General features: G+C 40.0%; 1 protein-coding gene across 1 annotated transcript in view; it reads right to left on the bottom strand.

The window, feature by feature from the left end:
• Nucleotides 1–8,751, bottom strand: part of LOC133108653 (protein lin-28 homolog B-like) — a 28,776-nt gene extending 20,025 nt beyond the window's left edge. Inside the window, exons 1-2 of the mRNA XM_061218287.1 lie at nucleotides 8,659–8,751; nucleotides 7,832–8,022 (exon numbers count right to left, since the gene is read on the bottom strand). Of these exons, the coding sequence (XP_061074271.1) occupies nucleotides 7,832–8,022; nucleotides 8,659–8,668 (201 nt within the window). The 5' untranslated portion in view covers nucleotides 8,669–8,751. The remainder of the gene's footprint in view (nucleotides 1–7,831; nucleotides 8,023–8,658) is intronic.
• Between the last annotated feature and the right edge of the window lie 3,451 nt (nucleotides 8,752–12,202).

Here is a 12,202-nt window from a genome sequence, read left to right on the forward strand (position 1 = left end):
GAACGGCATGTCATGGAGGCAGAAAAACCTGCACATTTTTGCAGTAATCACTTTAATCCATAGGTTTCTCAATTCCAATACATTTCTATTTTGTAACAGGCTAGTATACTGATACATATAAACAGTTATTTACAGAAATAAAATTGTATTTACTTCAAACAGGATACTTGAAATATTACCATTTTATTTAGTATGAACATAAAGCACTGTTCTAGACAATCTTCCCTGTATACATCTTCAAGAGAGGCTAGAGTTAATGTGTCTAGTTCCTTGTTTAATGCTTAAATTAATTATAAACACTTTCATTATTATTAGAAACGGTCACCATGTAAATACAGTACTTGAATAAAACAGAACGCTTAATTTGGTGTGCTAAAAAAACGAGCTAAAAGGAGCTTAGTTCTGGTGCAGAATTGGATGGCGGTTGCTTCAGGTAGTGTTACAATGGGAGAAGGGGGAAAGGCACGGCCAGCGTTAAAGGGAATAATGTGAAGCACATTGCTTTGGTGTGCGTCCGGGTGAGTATGTGTGTCAGCGTGAGCGCAGAAGGGCCGGGTTTGTGTCCTCGCTCGCACGACTCGTCTCAGGGGCTGGGATTCACCCCCGCAAACCAAAACCCCTGAACCCCTCGGTCTGCTCTGACCCCCTCGGATGTCCTGTGTAGTTTCAGTTTACACAGCAGGGTCACGAGAGGGCACGGCCGGAGGACTGGCAAAAAGGAAAACAAAATGAAGGAGGGGCCAGGCGGGGGAGGGGCCAGCTCCCCGAGTGGAGGAGGAGCGGAGGAGGAGCGCAGGGAACGGGGAAGGCTGGTAGAAATGCCTACTGCTCATTAGAATGGGCTCCAGTGGAGTAGCGTTTCCTTATCACCACCAAGGAACAAAAACCCCATTTGATTGACGCCCCCAAGGGTCAGCCTCAGAAATCTGGGGTCGCGGGTAGAAAGCCGACCCTCCAACCCGCGGACCCACACCAGCACCCCCCAGCCCCATCCCCCACCCCAAAAAAACCCAAATCTCTAGCCTGCAATCTGTGATACAAGTAAACCAACGTCCACCCTGTGGAAAACGGTGAGATGATTGCAAGAAACCACAGCAGCAGCACAGATAGAGAAAACGAAGATAAAGGTGGCTATTTTACCTTTCCCTGGATTTAATAAGCTCCAATTGTGCACCGCTCAATCAGAAAAAAAGGACAGAATCTAAAACAAGCGACCACAAATTTTTAATTAAAAAAATAAAACACATAATTGCTCAAAGGTCCTGGTTCCTAAAATAGAAACTGATAGATTTGCCACATTCCACAAATTCGCCATAGCTTATATTTGAGTACAACAGTATGGGCTGTGCCATTAAATCAGAATTAAAACAGAAAGTGACAAGCTAACAACCTGGTCCAGCCCCCAAGTACATAAGAATGAGTTGAGGGGGAAGAAGAACAGAAAGCTACTCATTACGGTGTTATGGAATCATTCATGTCCATTTTTAAAAATTACTTTCAAAATGACCAGTCGGAGATGCAGCACTAGTGCTTAAAATAATAATAATTATTCATAATTCATAATTCAGAACTTTATCATTCAACTTTTAATAATGATATACCCTTCTATATGCACCAAATGCTGTGTTTAAATTGATAATGCACTTAAGGATGAAACATAAATAATTGTTTTCAGAATATTAAGTTTGAAATGAAAGAAAACCAAAACAACAGAATATATAAAAACTTTTATAAACTAACTGCATCATACTTTTTTAATCCTGGGGGTTTTAAATATAAACCATATTGAATTGTGCACTATAAAAAATGCTTTTGTGGTTATGAATGAAATTTTGAGTCTCTAGACTTCAAGATCCTGTCCCCACAAAAGATGTTGTGCCATTGTCAAGAGTTTGAAATTAAACCTCTATCCTCACTCAGACCATGCTTACATTAAATACACAATTTATATATCTGTTTCCATCATGCACATCTGATGAAAAGGCTGTAAGAAAACTTGATTTGTTTACTAATATACACAGATTCGGTCCTCAAATTAGTCGATAGCTTCAAATAGCTCTCGCTTTTGAAAAAATCCGTCTGCGATACAAATTGCTTGGGGTGACTCGTTCTTTCCATATTTAGACCCTATCACCAGGTAGTTCCGTTATCCTGGAAAGCCAGCACGCCTTCCTGTTAGTCAGGCCTTAGTCACTGTGTAGCTTCATTTCATTCCACAAAAATGCAACAGAGTATATGCATCTCAACAAAGCAACCTTGTGTTACAAGTGTAGTTTTTTTTTTAAGTTTTGATGATTCACCAAGTTATCTAAATACCCCAGTTCCATTCATAACCAGACGTATTTCTCATTTCCCTCACAATTCCCTGTAAATTATATTAAACCTTCTTCTCTTTGTTTGGGGGGGAGGTCATTTTTAAGTTACCCAAGATAGCATTCAACATATTTTACAAATGCACACGCTTGCACACACGCACACGCACCGCAGTAATAATGTATGCACGTCTCATCCATTTTCTGTAAACGCTCCTGCACTTCGACACTCAACTGAAACCCACGGATATATTCATTTTACAGATCTGCCAATGGTTGCTCTTCTCTTTTCTATAAGAATCATTCCCAGCCTTTATGGATGACTCACCACAGGAAGTCATGTGACCAGAAGCTAGATTTTTTTTTTTTTTCTTACTTTTGAAGGAAAAGAAAAAAAATGGAGCCCTTCTGCAGGAGAAACAAAGCCTGGCATTAGCTATCCTCAGAAGGGTGGGGCCTGCATGCCAAACGGTGAAGCAGGCTGGGGCTTAATCTCAACAGGGGCCCACTTTAACCCCCCAACGCAGTGGAGAAGGAGGGGAAGAAACTGAAGACTCCCTCGGTAACCTCAAACCGCGCAAGCATACATGCAAGTAAATAACTAAATAAATAAATAAATATGCATTTTTTGGGGGACATGTGGGGTGGTGGAAGATGGGGCGAATCCAGTGGCCCTGACCCTAGTTCACTCTTAGGACTGCATTTCCAGTAAAAGAAGCGGCCTTCCTTTTGTCTACGATCACCTCTTTATGCTTAATAGAAGCACTGACAAGTCCCCTCTCCTAGCGTACACACACATACCATACACACACGCACGCAAACAGTACCATGGCTGAACTAATAAGAAAATAGGGAAATGAAAAAATGAAAAATTTAAACTGTTGCAATCCCAATCACGACTGCATGCTTGTACCACAGAGACTCAGAACCAAAGATTCCTGTAGAGATATACGCTACTGACTTGCACAGAAATCCGAGGTTTTCCAACATAGCGCATAATTTGTACATGCAACAAAAAAAAATCATCATCTGGACACAGTGCAATAAGCACAAGCTACCAAAAGCAACATGCCGAAATTAGCATGAAGATATACGGAGGAAGAACCCCAAACCCCAAACAGTATTCAGTTATAAAAATCCAACAGTGCACCTGAATCCTAAAACCCCAGTGATTTTCTGTTTCAGCAAAGAATGTGTACATAGGACACAAAAATAGGAGCAGGTCTGTCACAAAGGCATACTTGCTTGCATGCATACACTCACACAAAACCATGTGTACATGGCATATACAGTGCACACATACAAGTATTTTATACATGCACACAAAACAAGGATGTATACAGAGCACACACACACAAATATTATATGCCTGCCTGCCTGTACACACACACAAACACACACACACACACACAGACACTACTACTACTGCTACTACATGTACATACACCATGTGTACAGACACACCCAAATACTACTACGACTACATGTACACACACACAGACACAGACACACACACACACACACACACACCACTACATGTGTACACACACACACACACCAAGAGAATGAGAGCCGGTCAGAGGAAGTGATCGGACCTGACCCTTGGTTCCCCCAGTCTGATCAAGAGGGCCAGCGAGCCAGCTCTCCCCCTGCTGCAGCAAATTCCTGCCCCATTCACAAGAGCTGAATGGAGGAGGGGGGAGGAGAGCCCTGGAGCCAGAGGGAAAAACACCAAACGCACAGGGTTATTCTGGGGGAGGAGGGGGGACCCAGCCCTGGCACAACACCCGAACCTGGAGCAAACCCTGCCCCAAAAGGCTCTCTTTCCCATCGCCGTATTACACCTCAGCTGTGTGCCTAGTCAGTCCTATGTGCACTCAAATGCACTGCTTTAATAGGTCACCATGGCTGTATCTCAACAAAATAAGAGCATTTCAAAGACACAAAAAATAATAATTATTTTTTTAAAAACATCGTTTTTTTCAGGATTTAACTTTACAAATGAGCCATGCAGAGTCATAAACAATAACAACTGAAACCAAGAATTTGCTCAAAACAGAAAAGGTCCTGCGATAGGATTCTGAGGGAACAACTGAAGTAGATGCATTGTGCCTGTGTGTGTGCGCGTGTGTGTGCCTGTGTGTGTGTACGTGTGTGAGTGTGTGTATATCTTGCCCCAGGGGGACGCAATGGTCAGGAGGGGCCAGAGACCATCATCAAAGCATTTTCAAGCCCACTGCCTCTCTTTACTCTTTCGTCCAGCTTGGTCAAATCTCACACACAAACACTAACTAAGGGCAGCACCCCCCTCTCCATCAGACCCAACCCCCCAAACAGAAACAGTGTGTTTTAGCTACCAAAAGCCTTAGAAGGACGTGGGGGTAGGTAAAAAACAAGAGGGGAAAAAAAAAAGGATTATGTACCAAATATGTACCAAAGTAAACAGACTATTTTGTATGGCAAACCAATTTCACTGTTTTCTTCTGCAGATACATTTATTTTTCTGTGTGCTACTCATACAGATCCAGAACAAAAATGACTGCTAAAAGACATTCAGGTTCCTGAAAAACAAAAAAAACCTTTTTGGAATGTTTTTTTCCCACATGCTCTAGAACTCCATTGCTTTCAATTAGCAACAGTGATTGTTAACTCAGCATTAGAAGGTTCAGTTAAGAAGATTATAATTATATATTTGTGCTCTTAAGATCTTGAACAGTTAAAGTGAGAACCGGTAAAGAATGGCAGCGACAGTCTCCCTGTATTCAAACACAACTTGATTTTCCAAATGTGTTTTTACAGAAATGGCGGTGATAACAAAAACACCTTTAATACAACCCAGCCATAGTGCTACAGGGTATTGATTTTTGTTCAGTATATATAACTTCAAAACCAGTTTTGATGTTTACTTCATGATCTTTACAATTCTGATACAAATAAATACTACTAATAGTTTTAGAAAAGCAATAATTTAAACAAATTAAATCAATAATCTAAAACAAAAGACACTCATTTGAATCAGAAGTACTACTACAGCACAAGGTGTGTCAAGTGATGTTTTAAAACAACAATTATGAATTCCAAAAATGTATCCTATTTAACAAATTAATAAATTAACAAATATTTTATGTATTTAAGAATATCTAACACTAAGAAGAAACAACCACAAAAAGGACGGTACTTTAAATCATTTTTAAAAAGTAAACTTAAGCCTACTACATTTGCCATCACAAATCAGAACCCAAAAAAGTACACTTCTGATTCTCACACACATTGAATCAAGTATGTGAACTGGATTAGATGCAACAATTCAGCTCATGATTGCTAGTTTTCAACCCCCAGTTCATGAAATGTCACATGGTACAGGACCAAACAAAACTGCGATCAGGACCTGGAGATTCCAAAATCTGACACACATTATTTAAACTTCAACCAAACAGAGCCAATGAAGACAATCTAATGAGAGCCAAGCAGAATGTAAACATTTTGACCAGAAATTGAAATAGCCCAACAGGCTCTGGTCAATCACTGGTAAGTACAAGTGAGGACATGCATAACGTGGCTAGTTAAGAGTGACGCTAATGCAACAAAACAAAAAATGAATGTTTCCTTGCATCATTATACTACCGTTCTGGCCTTGATTGTTTGTTCTGTATGCAACTGATCTTTGATTAACATCAGACATAAGCAGCACAGTCACCTGTACTCTAACTGCTCCCAGTATTCACACAGAAACAGCAGTGTTACCACATTAGACACCACATTAAGTAAAGCAATAAAACAGCTAGTTAAATGACTAATTTAATGACAAAATCAAATTTAATGATGATGGTCAATATGTAATCTTTGAAATATTTACATGTGATAAATTTAATAAAAATAAAAAAAAAACCGTATAAAGTCAATACATTATGGAATCATAACCAAATCATATTAATGCTATGGAGGCCCTCCCACTGCAAAAGGTGGCCCCTTTAGCATTGACGTGACGTTATTCTGACCATACAGAACAGCAGCAACACGGTCAACAGTTTGCAAGTTAACCCTCTCAACTATTTAATGGTCTAACTCGGCCTTATATTTTCAAAACAGCATACCAGAGATCATTTTCTTTCACGGCAGCCTTACCACCTTGAGAGTAGGCCTGCAAGCCTTGGATAACCTTACACAATTAAAATTAATTATTGCATTATCAAATGAACGAACTCTTTCTACTTTTAACAACTTCACCAATGTAGCCGTTTCAAACCTATCAAACATATAGCTGACTGTGAATCACATTAAACATTTTAGTACTTCCCCCACCGTGATTTGAACTCCCTTTGGCCTCCTCGCTTTCCCTATGTTTTCAAAATCAACGGCTTTTTCGATTCGATTATATTAGAGTTTGGTAGTTCCGATTAACTCGCAAAAGTTTTCAACCGAAACGACTTTATTTCCACGTGTTTTGCAGCCCGCCTCGCGCCCTTTCAGTCACTATAAAGCACACACCTCAGCAACAGATTTTAAGTGTGCCTGGGTCCAAAACGGACACAAACTTCAAAACACAACTTCAAAACAAGTGTCGCTTAAAAAATCTCCTTTGCGCAGCAACAGTGCATTCACTAAGATTTAAATCACAATAAGATACTTAGCTACTAAACGTAATTTTCCAAAGAGACCAAAACAAGTTAACAATAGCCTCCCTCCCATTCCTCTCTCGTCCTCCATCTATAAAGCAGCTTTATGGGATCGTAAAGGGCAACTTAACGACACAGTCATGGTTCAAAGATGGAGAAGAAGAGGGAACAGCAGTTTCTTAATCGAATCTGACAATAGTGTACTTCAGATCATCCCTCCAAAAAGACGAAAACAAAGTTCTGTAAATTCAGCTGAATGTTCTTAAAGAGACAGCCGTCAGGAAATAGTTTGCACAAACCAAAGGAGCGAGTAGGTGTCCGATTTAACAGAAGGGGTGAGTGAGTTTTACCAACCAATGACAAAAATGATAGTAATCGGGTTGTTGTAAATGCGTGGACTTAAAACTGTAATTATAATACGAGCTTGTTGGCGATACAATAACTATTTCCGACATGTTATCAAGTGTTGTGAATGAACGCAGCAGAAATCTAATAGTCGCACATTTCCTTCTCTACGGAAACACAATTTAATGCGGAATCATTCACGCAGGATAAGATCTTGCCCCGTGAGGACCAAATAAACGATCTCCATGAATTGTGAAACGTGCACATGCACCATGCACAGACCATTCGTATCGTCTAGTCGATTATATAGGCTATATATACATATATCCATCCATATATCAACCATATGCGAAATACACCACGCGTTCTATTTCAACACTCGAGGCAACATGAACTACAGTTTCACTGCTACATGTAGCCTACTATTTAGCTACAGTAGGCTATTGCGCCTAACCAACAATAACAACACCAGTCACTTGATAACTAGGGCTTCGGCGAAGAACATCCCAACACCAATGCATGCTTTTCTTTTTCTTTTGTATATGGAGGGGAACTTACTTGGTGTACGAACACATCCAAAGGGGGGTCAACCGGACTTCCCCCGCGGCTGGTCATTGATATAAATCCGAACCCCATCCGCACATTGAACCATTTGCAGTGGCCCGCTCCGTGCAGAACCTGGGGCAGTACCCCCTCTTCCTGCTCGGGCGACTTCCCAGGGTCTTCTTCGCCACCCTTACCCGCCCCTCCTGAAAGCAAATAAAAAACTGTTTATAACTTAGACTTATCAATGAAAATGCTGCGCGCGTGTTTTCTCGCTGCGTCCCTTCACAAGTAAATCTCACATGAAAACCTGGGTATGTTACCGATTGCCATTGCCCGCCATAGAGCGTCCATCGTCCATGTTAAACAAACAGTTTTGGACTATAATTACAGAAAAAGGTCACTGCGTATTGTCGACAGAGGATTGGTCCAAACTCCAAGTTTGAAAGATCAAAATAATACCCTACGTAACTACTTCATCTTCAACGCGGCTCACGGCGAGTCCAGAGACATTGCACAATTTACTCTGGCACATGCGAGCGTCGTTATTTCCCTACATAATTCCACGGAAATAACTTTCTATCCTTTGAAATAACTTTCTAACGAAAAAGGGCAGGTGTACACACGTTTCCCCGCCTAGAACACAAGACTACCATATATCACACACAAACAACACGAACAATACCTCAAGACATCTTTTCATAAGTGAATCAGTGGGGGCGGTACATAGGCTAACATTTAGTAGATCTACAACAATAGCTTAGCACAGCCTGTGCTATCAGGTTTAAAAAAAGTAAAGCAAACGCGATAATCAAAGCAGAAATGTGGAATTATAAAGTAACCTTCGGCCATGTTTTCCCGCGGACCCTCCGTTCCGAACTTGTGAGATGAAAACTTTCTCTTTGAAAGAATGTGGTCTTCTGCATCAATCGAACATCCCGATTTCCAGCGATCACAAATTTAGCTCGCATGGTCTAGCGTGCTTACCCTCTTTTGATTTTTCCGTCTCTCTCTCTCTCTCTCTCTCTCTCTCTCTCTCACTCACTCACTCTCTCACTCTCTCTCTCTCTCTCTCTCTCTCTCTCTCTCTCTCTCTCTCCCTCTCTCCCTCTCTCTCCGGCCCCCGTGCACACGTGACTGTGTCAATTACATGCTTTCTTGCTACTAATTTCACTTCGAATCCTTGAAAGGGGAGGGGAGGGATAAGGTCTAGAGCAAAGGCTGTGGCAGCCAATGGTCGTTGCGCAAATCTTTCACCAAAACAATCCACTGAGTTGCTAAAAACGAATCTTCCGTTAACTTGGACTATAGCTCGAAAAAGTATCAGGATTGCCAAACAGAACTTCTGTACTTCACTGAACCTGTTGTTGAAACGCTTTTAATGATACTCGAATTAGCCTTCTTCGTTAGCATTCCACAAATCTTGTCACCAGTAGTGTTTAATGTCATGTGCTTTCGTGTGTGTACGCGTGAGATATTCCACATTGTTTTATTATATGGGCAGAAAAAAAAATCTAGAACTTTAAAAGCGAAATATTTATATTACAAGTGAAACACTGGGTGAGCCGATATCTGAATCAAATATATCTGCATTAGAGCGTTTGCCATGATTTAAGAGATTAAATTACACTTCTGAAGAGACAAAGGTTAAATGAGGTGTCTTCTCTCTGCAAAGTGACACGGACCTATTCTATGATGGAGGGAAACTGATAAATGACTTACCAACACAGTTGCAGAATTTCAAAATCAATTCGGCTACAAAGCATTTTGGTGATGTGGTAACGTTAATAAAATAATAGCATCATACAAATCAAAGGCTTCGTATGTACGCTAATCCCCCCCCCCCCCCCCCCCCCCCTTAAAAAATACTTTTCCAGTACATAGTCTACATGTTGTGTCATCTAAGAGTCGGTTCTTTTCTGATGTTATGAAATAAACCACTAGGTTATACAAATCTACAAAGGCTTCGTTTACTCATCATGTTGAATTGAGGGAATGTAAAAAAAGCAATGCCGGCACAACTTCAGTAACAAACCGAGTATTGACCATTCATTCTATCTATATATACCTCGTTATATGACGCCCATTTGTATAATTGTGGAGAGTTTATTATTTAAAGGTACCCTCCGCTTTTTTCACAACCAATTCCTCGGTCGTGTGTGTTAGCGTAATATCTTATCCAATGAGGGGGAAAATAGAAGGTTGGACCTTTGGAACGAGACTGAAACGGGTAAAAAAAGAAACTAAAACAATCTAGCAAGTGAAGCAGAAGATCTAAATCCTGAAATTCCTTTGCCGTCTTCAACCGTAAATTTCCTGTAAGTTATTTCAACAAAGCCAAATTCGAGGTCCAGACAGCAAACACAACATGCCAAACATTAAAGCACACTCGTGGTGTATAAATAAAACAAACAAAGCTACACAAAACATGAAACATTTCACAAACACATTGAACGGAACACACATCTAAATTAGACTAGTCTACAAATATAAATATGTGCGGGTGCATTTTCACATGTGTTCCCGAAAATATTTTTTTCTCGAAGATTATGCATATTTAAAAAAACGTATATGCTATCTGATCATGTATATAGAATATAGCTACTTTATTTCCAATGTAATTGAAAACTTAACAATTAACAGCAATGACATTACACAATGTCCATGAGATTTAAAGTTTCGGGTACGTTTGGCTGGTATGTTATGCGTATGTGATAAATTACTTTATATGATAAAAGAAAAGGCTGGATTCAAAGAACACCTCCCCCAAAAGCCCACCCTCCGGAATCCCCTCTCGTCCAACCCCAGCCCCCACCCTCCCTTGAATTCTGTTTTTGAAGATGCATGCGGTAAAGAGCCTCCCAGAACTGAGTCCAAGCTCAGGGGACTGCCCACCAATGTCAGATATTATCGACTCATTCATTTCCTGTGAAGAACCATCAGCCATTCAAGTTATAAAATACAACTTATAAAATTTGCACATTTTTAAGTACACGTTCGCAATCTCATCACGCGGGCTTTTTAAAGAGGAAAGACTTTGTGCTGCGAGACAAAACATAATTTAATTCAATGAAAGGAGCACCCAAGTCGGTTCATTAAATGTTCTGTCGGATGATATCTGCATATGTTTTTGAGCATTTTGCTCAATTTAGCATTTTGCTTAAGCTTCGACTAAATATTTTAGTCGTTCATTGTCGTTCAGACAATGTTTGAAATGTGGACATAGGTTATTATGTTCTACATTCCTGAATAAACGACAGGAATGGCGTTGAAATCTACAGTCTGTAATTGTAGGCTCTTATATTGCTAATAATTCGTTAAATAATGAATAATAATTAGGTCGGATATACGCTGCAAGCTACGAAAACGGTTTATAGCTGCGTTTTCATCATGAGCACAGCCTCCATTCTACATAAAACACACACCAAACGTGCAACTAGAACGCACAAGCTGGTCTTCAAATTCCTAGATCACCCCTAAAGTAAAACCGCCTCGAAGTAAATGATAAAGTATATATGAGCTTTCCTTTAGCTATACACATTTCAAAACAAACTTCACATGTTGGATTAGTAATACTCTCTCTCTCTCTCTCTCTCTCTCTCTGTCTCTCTCTCTTCCACAAACACACACACACACACACACACACACACACAGAATGAAAGGGAGTGAAAGAGAAAATGAGAGACTAAGAATTATGACAACATTTCAGATGGGTGACATCCAAAATGTAAGCGTTCATTTATGAATGAGTATTTGTTAGTGATATATTGAATGCTATCTTGAACGCTTCCGTGTTATAGCAAAAATACGCGCTACGAATAGGCTATATTTTTTTGGAATATTCAATCGTGGTCACCTATAACTGGGAATAACAAGTTCCCTGAATTGCCTGCGAGGAACGCCCCGTTTGGTGTAGCATGCTTTCATTGGGGGTCTCGGGTTCATCGAGTTCGTTTGCCTTTCAGCGCAGGGTTCATTTTAGAGTTTCTAGCATTCCATTCTCAAGGTGATTCGGTTCTTCCATTGTCCATGTTAAATTCGTAAAAACACAAAACAACCCAAGCTTAGTCGTAATCAATGACCGAAATAATGAGCCTATATCTGCCACACAGATGAGAGTTGAGCAGCCTACATAATTGAGAAATTAGGGAACACTTGTATGTTTTAAATGAATTAGACACATATATAACATATATAGCCAATAATATATATATATTATACATATATAAACCAAAATATATCAACACATATAGCCAATCATATATACATATACAAAACCAAGTATGAGTCGAGTCCAAAGTATCTTTTTGTTGTTATCAATATTTCCTTCTTCTGTCCCTATCCGAAAGGAAAGAAACGACCAGTAAAACATATGAAAGCCATTTG

Source organism: Conger conger, chromosome 1 (assembly GCF_963514075.1).
Source record: "Conger conger chromosome 1, fConCon1.1, whole genome shotgun sequence".
NCBI classification, from domain to species: domain Eukaryota; kingdom Metazoa; phylum Chordata; class Actinopteri; order Anguilliformes; family Congridae; genus Conger; species Conger conger.